A 17473-nucleotide genomic window follows, 5' to 3' on the forward strand; every position below is an offset into this window, starting at 1 on the left:
ATGAGAGGAGTATGCTTTATGTTTCTCATTTATTTATTTTTTTGCGGGAATTTTATGGAAAGGAAATGAAGAATGATTGAAATAAAAGTACTATTTCCAGTGAAACTTCTAGTCGTTAATATAAGAGTGAAGCACTAGTATTGATAACAATCTGGAAATAATCTAGTTAATAGAGTACAATTAGCGTGAACAACTTAGCGATTTGTTCATTTCAAAGTGAATGTGGGGTATATACTAACAGCACTATAAAACCAATATTTACAGACCATATAAAGCCTGAAAAAGCATGTTATTTTAAAGCTGCTCGGCTCTACAAGGTTGCCAAATTAAGAAGCTCTTTTCCTGCTGTGGCGCTCTCACATTTTCCCACTGTCTGCTGTTGACAGCTAAGGCAGCTTGCTTTCTGTTCACTTCTCTTCCAACTTTGCGATTTAGCACTAACTGCCTCACACACACACAACCAAAAACCCTGCCAAGCTGTCTTATATTTCTTTCCCCTATTAAACCCATTAAAGTAGTTTCGTTTACACTCACCTGACACGTGTAGTAGTTTGCACCTTAGGCAGGTTAATGGTCATCTTCCCGCCCTGCGCCTGATGGGCGGTGTACAACGGCTTGGTCTTGATAAGGTCCGGGGCGGTGCGGATGGACACCTGCTGCTGCAGACCGCCGGCAATGTTGCCACGGCTGGTCAGCACAAACGAGTAATCCGTGTCGGGCTGCAGCTGAGTGATCAACTTCCGCTTAAGGTTGCCCTGCACCTCCACGCTCTGCTGGCTGTACAGGATCTGGAACAGCCGCACAGCTAGTTAGCAAGCAGCGCCAACAACAACGTCAGACGCTTGTGTTTCATTTCAGTAACACCTTAAGAGTATTACGAGAAAAGCTTTAGTTCTATCGTAGCAACATTGCGAAGATTCTGCCAATGCTGTCCCAATTTGATGCTGAGATTATAAGAGATACATTTGTTACCCCCCGTGTCTTTTACTGTTATGAACTACTACTCACCAGTCTCTCGATGTCTAGCATCAGAAATTTGCAGTTGGTACAAAATATTACAGCGATGCTTTTAACTAGGACAAGAAAGTATGATCACATTACCCCTATGTTAGCTAACCTGCACTGGCTCACTGTCATATTGAGATCTGATTTAATGGGACTGTTTGTCACATAAACATTTTTTTCACGGTATCGCCTCCTAATTTCTTTCTGATTTAATTGCCCCCTTATGCTCCTGCTCGAAACCTTTTCCCATAAAATGGTTGTTTAACCCCTTTAATGTTCCTGTGCAATTCGCCTAAAATCCCTAAACAAGACATACCAAAAGTAAATTAAATGCTGTTCTTGAACCATTTGGAGAATTCAAATAATTTGAAGAAGGTCGGAGGATGTAATAGTGAGTTACGCCGGCTTTATAGTTTTCGAATATCTTGTATCAGACTGATCGCGATGTTTCTGTGATGGGTATATTTTGAAATGGCCATCATGAGTTCCAAGAGTTTAAGCTTTTTAATAATAATAATAATAATAATAATTTCCTTTGTATTGTCATTCTTTGTAACAATGTACACAGAACGAAATGTCGATACACCTGACCCGTTGTAGCGAGTCGGTGCAGCCGCAGCCAGAGGGCGCCGCCATTATACCAATTAGGTATGTCTCGGTCGAGGCGCGAACCAGCGACCTCCCAGTCTCAAAGCCGGCACACTACCATCTAGGCTAATGATATGTGACATGATGTATTTCAGTGACTGGTGACATCATACAGACACATATTTGTGTATCTAAAGTTCACGGCTGCTGGCGGTCAATAGGAACGTTACGGGGTTAATAGTGATTCCAAGAGCCAAGAAGAAATCTGCATGCTTGAAAGCATTTCCATTCGGGCTCCGGTGCTGTGGAATAGATCTACCCTCTGAGATGTGTTCTCCAACCTCAGTGGAAGTGTTTAAATCGATGCCTAAGTCACGACTATATATCTACACCTGAGGAGTGATGTTGACCTCATACTATTCTTGTCCTTGAAGGAGAAAAATGAGCCTTGTGGTGCATTTATTCCGAGCCTTCGTACAGGCATTTAGACCTGTTGTACGCCATCATCTATTCTAGAACCTGCTGCATCGGTTCAAGATTTTGGGGCAGGAAGCTGTCAACTGAAAATTATTTTATTACCTACAGTATATTCAGGGTTAGTGAGTAACAGAATACATGTAACAGTGTTATGTAATTAGGATACAAAAACATGGAATTGTATTTCAAGGATTACAATTCTATTTAAAAGTATATTTACTTACACATAAACCGCGGTAGACAAAATGTGTCTATCATAATTTCACTCACAGTCACCCGAGAGAAAGAGAGAAGAGAGGTATATCGGGCGTGCGCGCGTATCCTATTAATGTCCTTATCTGTTGCGCAGATTGCATGTTTGTCACACTGTGTTTGTCTGTATTGTAGTCGTCCTTCAATTTAGCACTCTTTTTATTACATTGTCGTGAGCCTGAAGTTTCATGAGAGTAGCGCAGTTGCGCTGCGAGGGATGCATTCAGGGATATGTCGTAAATATGATTGATTGTGTTCTTTTTGTATTTTGTAGTAAACTGGTGTTCAAGATCATTATATGATCACTGTATTGTTATATCATGTGAATGTTTCAAACAAGTAAAACTTGAACTTGGACACAAGACATCCCAGAGTTTGTTGGAAATGTATAAACTGAACGCTTGGTGTGTTTGAAACAATATTTGATTCTTGATGTGCTCTTAATGTGAACTATAACAGAGCATATCTTGTTTGCCATGTGAAAGTGCAAGCCATTGTCACCCATGATAGCTTTCAAGCAGTAAATAAAAAAAGAAGATCCACAGAAATAAAAGTGTCCTTGGATTGGTAAATCACGCAATGTGTGCATTGTAGGACTTAACTGAAAGCTCCTCTTGCCAGCTCTGTATGATCAAATATTTGCAAACAGCAACTAGCCCTTTTGTGTCCCTGTATGGACACTCACCTTAAAAGGCACTTGGGACTTGTAGTTGGGAGGTAAATCCCATGTGAGGAGAACAGACGTTTTCATGACTGTTTTGACGCCAAAATTCAAAGTGGGAAAATCTGCGGAAAAACAGGAAGCAACACTTTAAGAAACACTGTTACCCATACTTACAAAAGCCTGTATTGGATATTGATAAATTCCAGAAACGTTCTTCATTTGAAAAAGCAACAGCGTAGCATCTACATGAGAACATCTAAAATTACTTCACACAAAGAATACGGGAGTCTACTGTGTACGTGATGACATGCAAAATGGTGTGACTGCAGCGTTTAATGAGATTAGCTTGCTATAAATCATTTAGCACACACAAACACACAACGGTGCGCAGGAAGTTCGTCAGGGGGGCACATTACTGATGACGAGAAAGAAAAAAGCAAGCAGGGGACCTGACATTCGCAAAGCCTGCACGTGTTTACCGAAGCTCTCGTGCTTTTTTGTCACCGAACACTGTTTTGTCTTCGATTTGCTAAAGCAACATTTTGATAAAGATCAAAGGCCACGCAGTTTCAATGAAACGAACGGATGGATTGTATTTGGGTGAAAGATCAAACACAGCTCGCATCAATTTATGCCTTTTGGTAACATCAAAGACAATATTATCTTTACAGTGCAGTTTAAACTTCATAAATGTACGACTTTTTATCTGAACATGAAAGGCTACATACAGTTGAATATAAACTCATTTATTTTCAACCGAAAATATGTATCTCGAAAGAAACGTGAAACATTTTGGATGAATGTTACTATTTAATTAAATATGAGGTTGTCTTCAGGACATGGAACAATGGAGTTGATTAATTGCCAATCATGTTCTCTTAAATCGTTGAGAGCAAATGGCAGACAGCAAAATCACAGTGGTGTTTTAAGTATGTGGAAATAGTTGAGTGTGGTCAGATTACTTGCAAGGAATACAGATTAATACCAGAAATAATAAAATGTCCAACTATGTAGATTTCAGTTATATAGGCAAATACTCAGTCGTTCGACCAATAATTGACAGTGTCTTATGGCAGTTATCAATGAAATTAATTCGAAGTTGGTTTACACCACCCAGAACTGTGCTTTTATGGTGTAAGGGAATAGTGAGATTTTACCCATTTATTGTTGAAATGTGATCTTATATTAGGGCAGCACGGCGGCGCAGTGGTTAGCGCGTGTGCGGCACAGCTCTGAGGTCGTGGGAACCTCCTGCGTGGGTTCAAATCCAGCTCTCGGCCTTACTGTGCGGAGTTTGTATGTTCTCCCCGTGCTAGCGTGGGTTTCCTCCGGGCACTCCAGTTTCCTCCCACATTCCAAATACATGCATTTCAGGTGAATTGGCCGGTCCAAATTGTCCCTAGCTGTGTGACTGAGCGAGTGAGTTGTCTGTCCCCGTGTGCCCTGCGATTGGCTGGCAACCAGTCCAGGGTGTCCCCTGCCCACTGCCCGATGATGGCTGGGATAAGCTCCAGCACCCCCGCGACCCTACTGAGGATAAGCGGTGCAGCTAATGAGATGAGAGATGAGATGATCTTATGTTGGCTCAACTGTTAAAGAGTAAATGCATTATCTTAATCTTTTTTAAGAGACACATTTTAACGGTAGTCAGGATTGAAAATGTCTTTCTTTTTTTACCAATTTTTAGAAGGTTCAGTAAACCTGATGTGTGTGTGCATGTTTTAACATCGGCAAAGACTTATTTTCAAATAGAATACGATACAGTGTTAGTTAGCATCAGATAAATTTCCCAATTTTCACTCACTAAATGAATAAATAAATGTTTTTCAAATATGTTTAACTTGGGTTAGGGTTAGGATACTCACCAAAGCCAAATTTTACCCAGCCTTCTAATCACAGTACAGAGGACAAACATCAGAATGCACTATGCAAACCAGTGTTTCTGGCACTGTCCGTAAAAACAGTGTAACAATGAGATAACCTTGAATGCCTTCTCATATGTCAAGTTTACCACTGGTGGTCTTGTGCCATTAGTTGGTGTCCCCTATGTTATATAATGAAATTGTGAATATGCTTGATTGCTATTAAGATTTTCGAGAAGGGTTGTTCAAACCTCACATTGTGTTTGCTGTTAAAAACGTCATATTGAAATATAATATTGTGAATGTGCTTAATTGCTGTTGAGATTGTCATGATTGTTTTCTGGTATTAGTGTCAATACATTTGTTCAAACCAAAAAAAAAAACCTCCTGGCAGGGGAGATACCATGATCAAGAATGTTCTGCCGTTATGTTGGCATTTGCACCACATCAGGAGGTTTTTCTAGTGTGTTGGCGCTCTTTAGACTAATCCAGTCTTATTGCCCTTTACACATTGGTTAACTGCTGTTAAAAGTGTCGATAAAAATTGTTCAAACCTCATATTGTTAGAACATGATATAAGGAAATTGTGAATGTTAAAAGTGTCGATAATAACTCATTTTGTTGGGATATGATATAACCAAATTGCTTAATTGATGTTGAAAATGTCAGAAACAATTGTTAAAACGTCAGATATAACAAAATTGTGAATATGCTTGATTGCTGTTGAGATTGTCGAGAGGGGTTGTTCGAACCTCACATTGTTTGTTTGCTGCTGTTGGTGTCAATGGATTTGTTCAGACCAAAAAACAATTGCGGGACTTTGGCCTGGAGAGATCTTTTGACACTAACAAAGATGTTAAAAATGTCATAATTTGTTCAAACAAAAAACAAAAACAAAAAAATGCTTAAAAATGTCAGAAAAGAATGTTAAAACGTCATATTGTCAGACATAACGAAATTGTGAATATGCTTGATTGCTATTAAGATTGTCGAGAGGGGTTGTTCAAACCTCACATTGTTTGTTTGCTGTTATTAGTGTCAATAAATTTGTTCAAACCCCCCCAAAAAAATGATTTTTGTAACTGGGAGATGGAATAGGAGCTTGCTCTGTCCACTCCACGCATCGGTCCGGTATTGCAGTACCTCCGGGAATGGTGCATTCGCACTGATCGCTTCTTGGCCTTTTGGCTAGGATTTTGGCTTAGCCTCTTGTATAGGAGCAAGTGTCTCTGCCTGTTGGCTTTGAAGTGTATGATGATTTGACTGATAATGGATAATGATAAATGGACAATAAACTTATAAAAAAAAGCCCCCCCCCCTCACTTCCACGACCCAGGTTACAATACTATTGCATACAATGTATTGCAAATATCGGCTGAAATATGCAAGTATACCGTTAAACCTTGTGTAGTAATGCAGACCTACAAATAATGGATGCATTTCCAATCTTATACACCATATTATGCGCTATTTAAGGCGCACCAGGATGTAAGATACACTTTCAAATTTTGGTCATTTAGGGTTTTTTAGTTGTACCATACAGTCCAGAAAATACAGTGTATCTATTTATTAATACATTTTGTTAAAGCTAATTGTGTCTTTCTTCATTGTTTCTTTAAAACGGCGATTATCAGCCCATGGCCTACTCTGTATTGATCTTGACACTGGCATCTCTCTCCAAATGGAAATACATAATGCAGTATACTTGACATTCGACCCTTGGTAAAAATCGGAAAAGAACCTTGAGCGCAGCAGCCCTTTAGTATGGATTTTTTTCTGAATCATACCGTTTGACATGGTCCTGCTCTGGATGCTGGGGCTCAAAGGTCCAGCCCCCTTGCTGGTGTACGCCTGCACACGGATGTCATAGGTGGTGTCGGGGTTGAGGCCCGAGATGGTCATGCGTGGTTCGGATGTTCGATTGGTGCTGTTTTGCTGGCTGTTGATGTCACGGTATACCACAAGGTAGTAGACGATCTTGCCATTCCTCTCGGCCAGTAGCGGCGGTTCCCAGGTCAGCTGAGTGCTGGACTGGGTCAAGCCCGTCACCTGCAGGTTGAGCGGGAAGCCCGAGGGCACGTCCTCAGGAGTGCTGATCTCTTTTGTGTAAGCCTCGCCCACCCCGGCGCGGTTCCGAGCGCTTAGGCGGAAGACGTAGGTGGCGCCCTTGTGCAGCCCCGTCACCGTGTAGTGATCGTCGGTGCTGCGGAGCTCGCGCGATGCGTACGTATAGTCGTCGTTGCGCTTGTACTGCAGCTGGTAACCCATCAACTCGCCGACCATGTCTTTAGGGGGCTGCCACTGGATGAGCGCTGTGTTGCCCATAGTGGCGCTGATCATCATGGTGGGCTTTCCCGGTACTGAAATCGCAAACATTGATCCTTACCTCATTTGCATAAAATGACAGACGGCAATACAATTTGGATTGCTGTGGAATGTGTCAAGAATCCGGTCCTCAAAGGCCAAAAATCTGCAGGTTTTAAAGCAGGAGTCGAGAACCTTTTTGACTAAAAGAGCCATGCAAGGAAAATATTTGTATTTTTTATTATTGAGAGCCACACCATACATTTTAAGACAAAATTCAACAAATCTGCCAAAAACGTTTTCCAGACAAAAGCTCATTCTTCAGTTCATTTTATTTCACTGACGTTTGATGATTTGGGAAAAAAAATAATAATCAGGCCAGAGCCTGTGTCCACACAGTTACTTAAGATCGTTGAGGCTCATTTTGATCATCATGTGTCCAGCGATCTGCTCACCCCTACCACTCACACAATCAAATTGCTATGGGTGTTTGGTATTTTCAAGTGTTTACAGTTTGTTTCGTTGTTTCGTCTCAACATTGAACCTACATTGTTTGTTGGGCTTCCAAAACAGGATTCCATAGAGACTAGACGTACAGCCAAAATGGGGTCTGTTGGTGTAATACGGTGACTGTGTAGTTGGGCTTTTGGCTTATATATGCTGGATGAAATAATTATTACTGTGACGCTTTAGCTTTGCATCTACTAAAATGGGAAGGATGTAGAAGATATATACTGTATATATATATATATATATATATATATATATATATATATATATATATATATATATATATATATATATATGTGTGTATATGACCCTAAGAATAACACAATTTACTGAAGACTATATTCAGGGATCAGAATGGAGATTTTCATTTTCAGCTGAAATAGCCAGGGTCCAGGAATAAAGCAGTAAATACTGCAAGATAAGTTCAAATGCAGTTCAGTCCCTGCAGCTTGGGCAACAATGCGGCCAATTTTTCTAACGGCCGCCAGGGTGCGCCAGAGCAATAAAGGAAAGAGTGAGACAGTCGGATTTTGAATTTGTTTGCTACGCAAGAGAAAAAGTGAAAAAGTCGGAATGCCTTTGGGGTTCAAAAACAGCGGAAATCCGCAGATCCGCGGAAAATTCTGATCCCTGTATATGAGCAACAAAAGTATGAGTATGGATGTTAAGAGGAAACTGTATGAAAGTGTGATTGTGCCGACTGTGTTGTATACTTAGAGCCTGAACGCAGAATTGAGAAGGAAATTAAATGTCTTTGAGATGGAGTGTTTGAGGAGTATGTTAAGAGTGACAATATTGGATAGATTGAGAAATTAAACTGTGAGAGCCAGAACTGGAGTAGTAGTGGAACTGAGCAAGCATGCGAATAAGAGAATACTCGGTTGGCTTGGACACATGGAGAGGATGGATGACGAGCGAATGTTGAAGAGGATCTACGGAGCAAAAGTCAATGGAAGGAGACCAAGAAGAAGCCCTCGATTGACGTGGATGGATGGTGTTATGAGTGCACTGCAGGAAATAGGTTTAAATCTAGTGGAAGATAGAGCTCTTGTTGGTGATAGGAATGAGTGGAGAGGCGTTGTAAAAGGATAGTGGGATGTTTGAACGCGTTTTATGGGGTGGGCAGGGCACCCGTATGATGCAGCAGGGGTAAACCAGTGAAAACTGTCGGCCCTGCTGTTGAACAGATGAGTGTGTCGTGTCACCCTGACCCGAGTCACATGGCCACTTTCTTGTGTCCCGTTTCATCTGGAGGGACGAAAGCATGACCAACTTGGGTGCCGAGGTGCTTAACTTGTCAGGGTTTTTTTTTTTTTTTTTTTTTTTGGACAACTTAGTTTTATTTCATAAAAATGTCCCAGTTTGGAGACACGTTGCGTCAGGTGCTTTAGGTCCAGATTCAAGCTAACTATCTTGTTTAACATTAGTTAATGTCAGTGGAACTGTTCAAATCCAGGCTTAAAATACTATTCCATAGCTTATGAATGACCTATGTTTCATGTTGACAATCTGTGTATTGTTTGTTAATGCTACATCCATTGTAACCTGGTTATCTTTTTATCTCATTTATACCATTCTATAATTATTTCATATTTTATTTTAATTGTTTGTTCATGCAACATCCATTGGAGCCTGGTCATCCTGGAGGTGGGGGTTACCTCATGTGCGGTCCCTTCTCAAAGTTTCTTCATTTTCCTCATGTTGCGTTTTTTTAGTTTTTCTTGCCCTCATGTAAGTTTTAGTTCAGGGAATGGTGTAATAATAGTCTGTAGTTTGCAATAGTCTGTTGTCTGTGCAGCCTTTAGAGACTTGATGAGATTAAGGGCTATACAAATATACTTGACTTGACTTGGAAGATTCAACGTGAACTTGTCTTACAAATTGCATTCCCATCTTTGGATAAGTTTAGTTACAAGTCTTATTGTCTAAAAAGAAGGAAATACATAACATCTGTCTACATTTAGTAGAAAATGTTACCAAGTTTAGTAAAGCCTTAACGTTTTGCCAATGAGATATTTTGCACAGTGTAATAGAAAACAGTTTCCTGAATATCACAAAAAAGTGATTTTAGTGAAGGAATAAATGAAAGACATTTCAATGAAAAAATTCAATTTGCTGAGATGTTAAATTGAATTGTGGGCCTGGTTCCAGAAAGAATGAAACTCAATCAAGGTTTATCTAATTTAGAGTTTTCATTTCCGGAATGTGAAACAGTTACCAGAGGCAGTGAGTTTGGACACTCTGAACAAAGGTTTTCTGTTTGCTCAATACCTAAACAGTCAAATCCCTTGCCGTGTCACACTTTACTTATGGCAGTTTCGCTACTTCTCAGATTTTCATCGTGCATTGTGTTCTGCATTATGATTGGCTAATCCGTCCCTTTTCTGCTTGTGTCTGCCTGCGCGTTTACTTCAAAACACTCCGGACTGCTCTGGACTGACAAAAGCAGAGGAAGATGCTTTCTATCGCCAACAAAGTTAGACTTGTTGACCTGCTAAACTTGCTCTCGAGCCACATGTGTTGTGTCACCCTGACCCGAGTGACATGACCACTTTCTTGTGTCCCGTTTCATCTCGATAGTAGAATGCATGACCAACTTGAGTGCCGAGGTGCTGAACTTGTTTGGGTGATTGGGCATTTGGGTTGGCCATGGTCCCAAAAAATGTGTGTGTGTTTGTGTGTGTGTTATTTGCTACTTTTTCCCTTTTTTATTTTCTTTGTTTTTGTATGTGTTTGTCGGTCACCCCTCTCGAGGGATATGACCAGGGTAGATAGATAGATAGATAATTTGACAGTACAGAAGTTATTTGTAAAATAGAAAAGAAAAAGTTTCAAAGTACAGTACTTTCACTTGTTAAACAAATGCTTGAATCCGTAAACGGGGTTTGGTTTTAATGTATAATAGAGTATTTAATAAATATAAATAAATACTGTTTACTATTCCACAGGTTTTGGCTATCACAGGACCCTTTTGGAACATAAACACGCTAAAACTTAGGGATTACTGTACCTGGTATTGGTGCTCAACTGTTACAAAGACATTAATTACTGAACAAATACATACAAATATTGCTGTGTGGCTTTAAGAGGTGAATTATGTGGCATTTATTATTCCGCGTGGGAGAGTGCGTAAACGAAAAAAAAAGATATATCTTAGCTGTCCCTCGGCATGGTTGTTATTTTGAAATTGTTCTTATTATATTCTAATAAACATCTAAAAATGTGTGCATCACTTTTTCCTCATTAAGACGTACTATATGCAATAAATAAAAGTGAATAAATAATGTGTGATATAGTACAATGAACAAAGACTCTCACCCGCTCCAGTGGTGGTGACCAATTTGGGTTTGCAACGGGGTCCGTCTCCCCTGGTGGTGTATGCCGCCACGGCAATCGAGTAGGTGGTCTCAGACTGCAATCCGGTAATGATGGCCTCCTACAACGTGGCGACATTTACAAAAACCCAAATTATAAACGACTGCACTAAAAAGCCTGCAAACAGTTCCGAACTCTCCACAACCTGCCAGGCGCCCTGACTTAATCTGTCAATAACGCCCTTCAAAAAAATAATAATGAGAATCTCCAAATGACACACAAGCTGGAAAAGGTATATTTGGGTCATAAAACAATTCACCGTGTCTAATTAAAAGACACATTTTGATGCCCATACATCAAACGAGAACATCACCAGGGTGTCAGTGTTCATGCCAGCCGGATAGAAGACCACCAGAGGCGAGAATCATAGTAGCTATAGAGATGGCCGTTTAGATTATGTCCACTGATTTGTTATTACCCGTTCGGTCAGTTGTGTTTCAGCTGCAATTTTGCTGGACAAAGGAAAAAAATCTACGCTGGTTTGGGTAAATTAAAGCTTTTCTTTTTGAATGTTATTATTATGAATTCTTCATAACAATTCTTTTATGTGTTATTTTGAATAAAACCCCCCATAAGTATGTAGGACCAATCCTGCCATATGTAGAAATACATGTACAAATAAAGTAAATAATTTCCTCCAAATAGAACCCATAAAATAATTGAACAAACCAATTAATATAAACCAATATATTTGAATTACCGTAGATGCAATTTATTTATGCAATTTCTCTATTATTTCTGTGTGTATTTTGATGTTTATTTGGTCCCGTATTTTGTCATGTATTTGTTGTGTTTTTGTCACAGCAAAATGTTATAAAAATGAGGGTGTGTGCCAAACTGGCTCAGCTTTTCACATGTGCACGGATCAACTGCAATGCCTTTCTTTCTTCAGTTTGCAGGCAGCCGATTCATTACGTCAAAATCTCTTATTTGAATAATATTTCGTTGTGAAAAAATACACACAAAAGACATGAGAACATAAATACCACGAAAATGACCAAATGCATAAATAAACGAAACAACTATGTTTATGTAATATATTTAGGTATTATGTTATTGATTTATGTGTTCATTTAGTTATGTGGCATATATTTCTGCATATGGCACTATTGGTCCACCATACAATCAATGTAGATAGAAAGAAGTAAATAATACACTTTTGGAAAAGCATCATGCTTGTTTGCAAAATGCATGGTTGATATTATAATAAAATTATTACGATCACGCCTCGTACCAATTAGTCCTGATTAAAGCCACCTCGCACAATAAACAAACAGCTAGAGACAATTTTGCAGCATGTGCAAGCTCTCTTTGAAAATAACCTTGCACAAAAGAACCATTAAAGAAAGAGACCGTTAGAGTATATCCACCGCTGAATATGTCAACGGAACACTTGACCACGTGTTTGCATGGTATGTGTCATATTAAATCCGCAAGCTTGTTATTCATGATCACGGCCATCCCATTATAGATATTAACAATGACTCAAAATAATTCAATTGACGATACGTCGGTTTAGTTGAAAGTCAATTCAATGATGCCAGTGGTGGTTTTCCTCTGCGCTTACTTGTGTACATTGGACTGTACACAAGGACACGGACACACACTTGCAAGGAACATGTAGCAGAACAGGCCAAGAAAAAAAAAAAAAAAAAAAAAAAGAATAATCACACAGAAGCACACACATGAGTACTCACCATTTACAAGCCTGCTTTTTTTGTCTTTTAAAAACAGTGTATTGTATAAGCGTGGACACTAAGTAAATATACTTAGCTTGGCTTCAATTAAGAGTTTTATAAATCCAATGCATTTTCATTGTTGATCCACATTACCAGAGACAAAAAAGGAACCAGCCCCTTCGCTGTCATTAGTGGAGGCATGCCTAAAATCTCACTGCATATGTTAACACGAAAGGTAGAAATGTAGAATGAACACTACCTACTTCGCAGAAAAAAATAGGTCCATGTTCCACTGGAAGATAATTGTGCTCGTTTGAAGTATCTGTTTCTTATCCATCCATCCATCCATTATCTGCACCGCTTATCCTCAGTAGGCTCGCGGGGGTGCTGGAGCCCATCCCAGCTGTCTTCATGCAGTGGGCAGGGGACACCCTGAACTGGTTGCCAGCCAGTCGCAGGGCACACAGGGACAGACAATTCGCTCGCTCATTAACACCTAGGGACAATTTTACCCGGCCAATTCACCTTACATGCATGTTTTTGGAATGTGGGAGGACCGGAGTGCCTGGAGGAAACCCACGCAGGCACGGGGAGAACATGCAAACTCCATACGGGGAGGCTGCGGTAGCTGGATTTGAACCCTGAACCTCTACATCGTAGGCCGCACAGTAACCACCCACCCGCCGTACTGCCCATGTTTCTTATTTTACTGCAAAAAATAATTCTTAGAATAAAATGCTATATACTTACAAATTGCTACATGATCTGCCAGTGGAACAAAACAATATTTTTATGCAAAGTATGATTCATAAATTATACATTTTTCAGTTGATACATTTTGATTTAGAAAACATGATTATACTCTGAGTTAGACAACATTTCTTTCCTAAAGGTGCTGTCCGTAATTTTCTGGCTAAATCTTTATTGCATCCTCTGTTAAGCTGCTTTTGTGGCATGTGCAAATTTTGTATTTTATACATGTGCTCGTAGAAACTCCTCTTTTTTGGGGGTGTTTGGTCTATATTTAAAAGAGTCATTCTCAACTTTCACCATTTTTATGCTACACGAACAGAAAACCGCGAGAAAGAGCTCAGATGGGCATTGTTAACATGTACTTAATGGTGGAAATATTCTACTTCAATCTTATTGAAGACACCTCAGACATCGCAACCCACCTTTAACTGAACGAGAGATTCATTTTAGGGTAAAAAATAAGGACGCACAACGTTTGTGAATGTTTTCTTGGTTTCCTTTGGAAACTCATCTCATCTCATTAGCCGTAGGTACATATTTCATAACATATATATCAGCAGTGTATAGTTAAGTCAGTGTTTTTAATGTTTAAGTGCATGAAGCTTCACTTGCATCTCAGCATCACAGACTTTCATAGCAAAGGCACTTTTAAAGTGTCTTTCCTCTCCAAACAAATCATTTCATGATGCGTTACAAAACAACATTTTGACAGCTGTTTCTTTCCCTGACATAGACGCAGGAAGCATCGTCGTTTTTATGCTCAAACGATTGGATGAAGACGCGCTAATAACACAGCATAAAAGGGCAGCTTTTGACAGCACAACGGAACGCCGACATTAAAGGCCACTGCCCGTCTCTGAGATGATAAAAACCGGGTGGAGGAGGGTAACAGGTTAGATTTGAAGTGACGTCTTTCCACTGCAGGAACACGCTAAGTGTCGAACGTTTCATAAAATGGCCGCGTATCCTCCTTAGTCGTCAGCCAGAGTCTCGAAGTTTATTTCTATCTTGCAATACATATAGACAAGGGGGAGGGCAGTGAACAAGGCTCGCCGACAAAGGCCGTGATAAAACCAATTTGACAGCGATAAATCATCTGACGGTTTTATTAATTAGGTTTTGTTATGTCATCGCTTCGTCGTCTTCGGGATCAGTTGAAGTGTAATGACTGTGGGAAACAGAACAAAGGCGGAGTTTATCAGCCCCGTTGAGATTGTGGTTGGCGCAAGCTGGTGTGGGTGAAAAAGATGTCTGCTGTACTGATGTATGTATTGCCATACAATCAGTTAATGCCCAAATTTGGGATAAAGTTGTGTATGGCACAAGTACTTTCTTTTAAACAGGCAGTATTTTGCAATGAGTGTAACTTGGAACACTAGTGTGATCTTGTCTATTGTGCAGCATGAAATTGCCCAATTGTATCTTTGTGAAAAATATGCAATTATTCAATATATATGCTTTCTTCCAGTGATTTCTTTTTCTTTTTGTAAAATAATAGGTTTAATTATTTTTTAATATTGGACACAACGAAGATCGTCCAACAATGCAAAAATGCTTTAAGCCGGATTTTTTATTAATCTGTCGGCATTATCGGGTATTTTGGAGTAAATATTTTATACGGTTGGATTTACTTGAATTTTGTGAATGTAGCAAGACCGTGTTTGAGGAGAATTGTTTTATTAGTGGAGTATTAGGGTAATTTTTGGGTGAGTTATACTGGCTTTATAGTTTTCTGGTACAGTATCTTGCTTCAGAATGATCATGACGTTTCTGTGATGAGTACATTTTGAAATGGTCAGCATATAGTTTTCCAATGATAGGTAAGTAAGGGCTTGAATAAAAATCTTGCAACAATTTTGATTCTTATTTTACAAGAAAAAAAATAAGGCAACATTATTGACCAAGATAAATAGCCTGTAAAAACTGTGACCACAAACGATTAAAATAATATATACTTTCAAATAAGGTAAAAATGCAGGTGATAATTTAAAGTTTAAAAAATATATTTATATACATTAAAGTACAAACGGCAAATCATTTTTAAACATTTAATTTTCTCAAAAAAAGTGCCTTGCCTAAAAAAAAAACTACCGGAAAAAAATACTTTTCAACTACGCATACAAGTACGCTTTTTTTAACTGCTTATGAAGTCTATCAATATATTAGTGAACAAACCACTACGGCTAGTTCTAAAGAATAAAATGAATTCAAAAAGATTGTGGCTTATCTGTATACATGGTAATATTCCTTTAGCTTCCATTTCAATATCATGATTCCCCATAGCAGTAAATTGCGCTTAAACTGGTTGTGGAAATTGCAATCGGGATTGGTGACTGCTGTACTTGCATCAATATTTACCATAATTTTTAAACTGAGCACATTTGGATCAAGAGTATTGTAATTAGTGATGAAGACACTCAAAAGTGAGGTCTGAGTTAATTAAATATGTGTGAGAAGATTTCAGGCGGAAATGCACCCCATTTACAGTTCTGTTGCATTCTGTCATTAACATAAATTAATTCAATCAAATACGCAAATGAGCTGTTCTAGAGTATTTAAATGCAAAATGTGTGGTTTTGAACGGTTTCAAATTCAAAGTGTTGATTCTCGTATGCACAGTAAAGAACTAAGGTTCCCTGCAAAATGGCAATCTAACTTTTCTGCCCACACAGTTGCCAGTGTAATAGAACTAAGAAACTATATACATGTATACATATAAGAAAATTCAGAATATTAAAAAGGTAAAAATACAAGATTAACTCAAGATGAGTTAAGAAAATAAGATAAAACACAGTTGAAAGTGACTGTGGTGCAAGAAAAGTCCAATTATGGTCCAGTTTAAAGTGTCTCTAATGTAATTTAGTGTAGTGTGCCGAACGTGTCTGTGGTGTATTGTTTGATCAGCAGCCGTTTAAGAGTCTGATAGCAGAGGGGTAAAAAGTTCTTTAGACGGGTTGTCCTGCATTTCATACTCCTGTACCCCTTTCCTGAGAGTAGAGGTGCAGAAGTTTGTGTGGGTGGGTGGGGTCCTTAATGATGGAAGCAAGACTTTTCGAATTTCGACTTTGATTTGATATTGAGGCAACAAACTCATTGAATAGAAAATACTCCATATGGATAATATATCTGACCCATTTAGGCAGTGAACTAATTGGGGCTGGAACCAATTTTGAAAATGGTATTTACATTCCTTAATTTTGCAAATTCCATTATATAATTTTGGGATATTTTTGAAAAGAGAACATAAATCCTCACTGCAATAAAATCAAATCTTCCCCTCTTGGTAAAAAGAAATGCTTCATACAAGTGTTTTCTTTCTAATTGTAAGATATTTAAACACAATATTCGAGTAGAATAAGAACATTTTTACTTTGATTAAGTAAATCGTCAAGCAGTAGGGAGATCATTTTACTCATTTTTGAGTATTTCGAAGCAGAAAATATTTACTAAAATGAGCTACCATCTGCAAGATAAGACAATTCAGCAGAATTTAAGGATGATGATTCAATTATAATAAAAAATAACCAAACTATAACGATCAAAATGTTTTGCCAGTTGGGTAAGATTTGATTTGCAGTGCAATGCAGTTATGCCATCTCATCAGCACACAATGACATCTTTACATCACACAATATAACAAACAAAAATACATAAAAGATACCCCCAAATAGTGGATTGGGCCCCTGTCAAAAAACACACGGCAAACCCAGTAGCACACACGAGGCTTACTCACATGCTCGGTGAACTCCGTAACATTGAACTGATGGGAGAGAGGACAAGACACACACAGGACACAGGGTGGGGTGCACGGGGGAGGAGAATGAGTCAAGAGGCAACATAACAGAGAAAAAAAAAAGCACCGGGGCTTTTTTTTCTGCCGTGAAATAGATGACTGTGGGTGTCGTGCAGAGAAAGCGGCAGGAAGAGAGAGAGATAGAGAGAACGTGATGAAGGAGAGGCAGTAATAAAAGTTGAATGCGTGTCGTCAAGGTCGGAAATGAATG

At 39.0% G+C, this 17473-nt stretch overlaps 1 protein-coding gene and 1 pseudogene across 11 annotated transcripts in view; one reads left to right on the forward strand and one right to left on the reverse strand.

Annotated features, from left to right (window-relative positions):
- The window catches only part of LOC148373607 (receptor-type tyrosine-protein phosphatase F-like), a 317971-nt gene that overhangs the window by 80472 nt on the left and 220026 nt on the right, over positions 1-17473 (reverse strand). For 6 of the 11 annotated variants that reach the window (XM_088327232.1, XM_088327216.1, XM_088327280.1 and 3 more), the window contains 5 exons: positions 17203-17229; positions 10981-11098; positions 6636-7208; positions 3008-3108; positions 535-788 (listed from right to left, as the gene is read on the reverse strand). In XM_088327232.1, the coding sequence (XP_088183358.1) occupies positions 535-788; positions 3008-3108; positions 6636-7208; positions 10981-11098; positions 17203-17229 (1073 nt within the window). The remainder of the gene's footprint in view (positions 1-534; positions 789-3007; positions 3109-6635; positions 7209-10980; positions 11099-17202; positions 17230-17473) is intronic. The other 5 variants (XM_088327256.1, XM_088327239.1, XM_088327272.1 and 2 more) reach the window with 1 other exon arrangement.
- On the forward strand, positions 5863-6013 carry LOC148373609 (U2 spliceosomal RNA; annotated as a pseudogene).

The sequence above is a fragment of the Urocampus carinirostris genome, chromosome 1 (genome assembly GCF_059441175.1).
Source record: "Urocampus carinirostris isolate Australia breed hairy pipefish chromosome 1, RoL_Ucar_1.0, whole genome shotgun sequence".
NCBI classification, from domain to species: Eukaryota; Metazoa; Chordata; class Actinopteri; order Syngnathiformes; family Syngnathidae; genus Urocampus; species Urocampus carinirostris.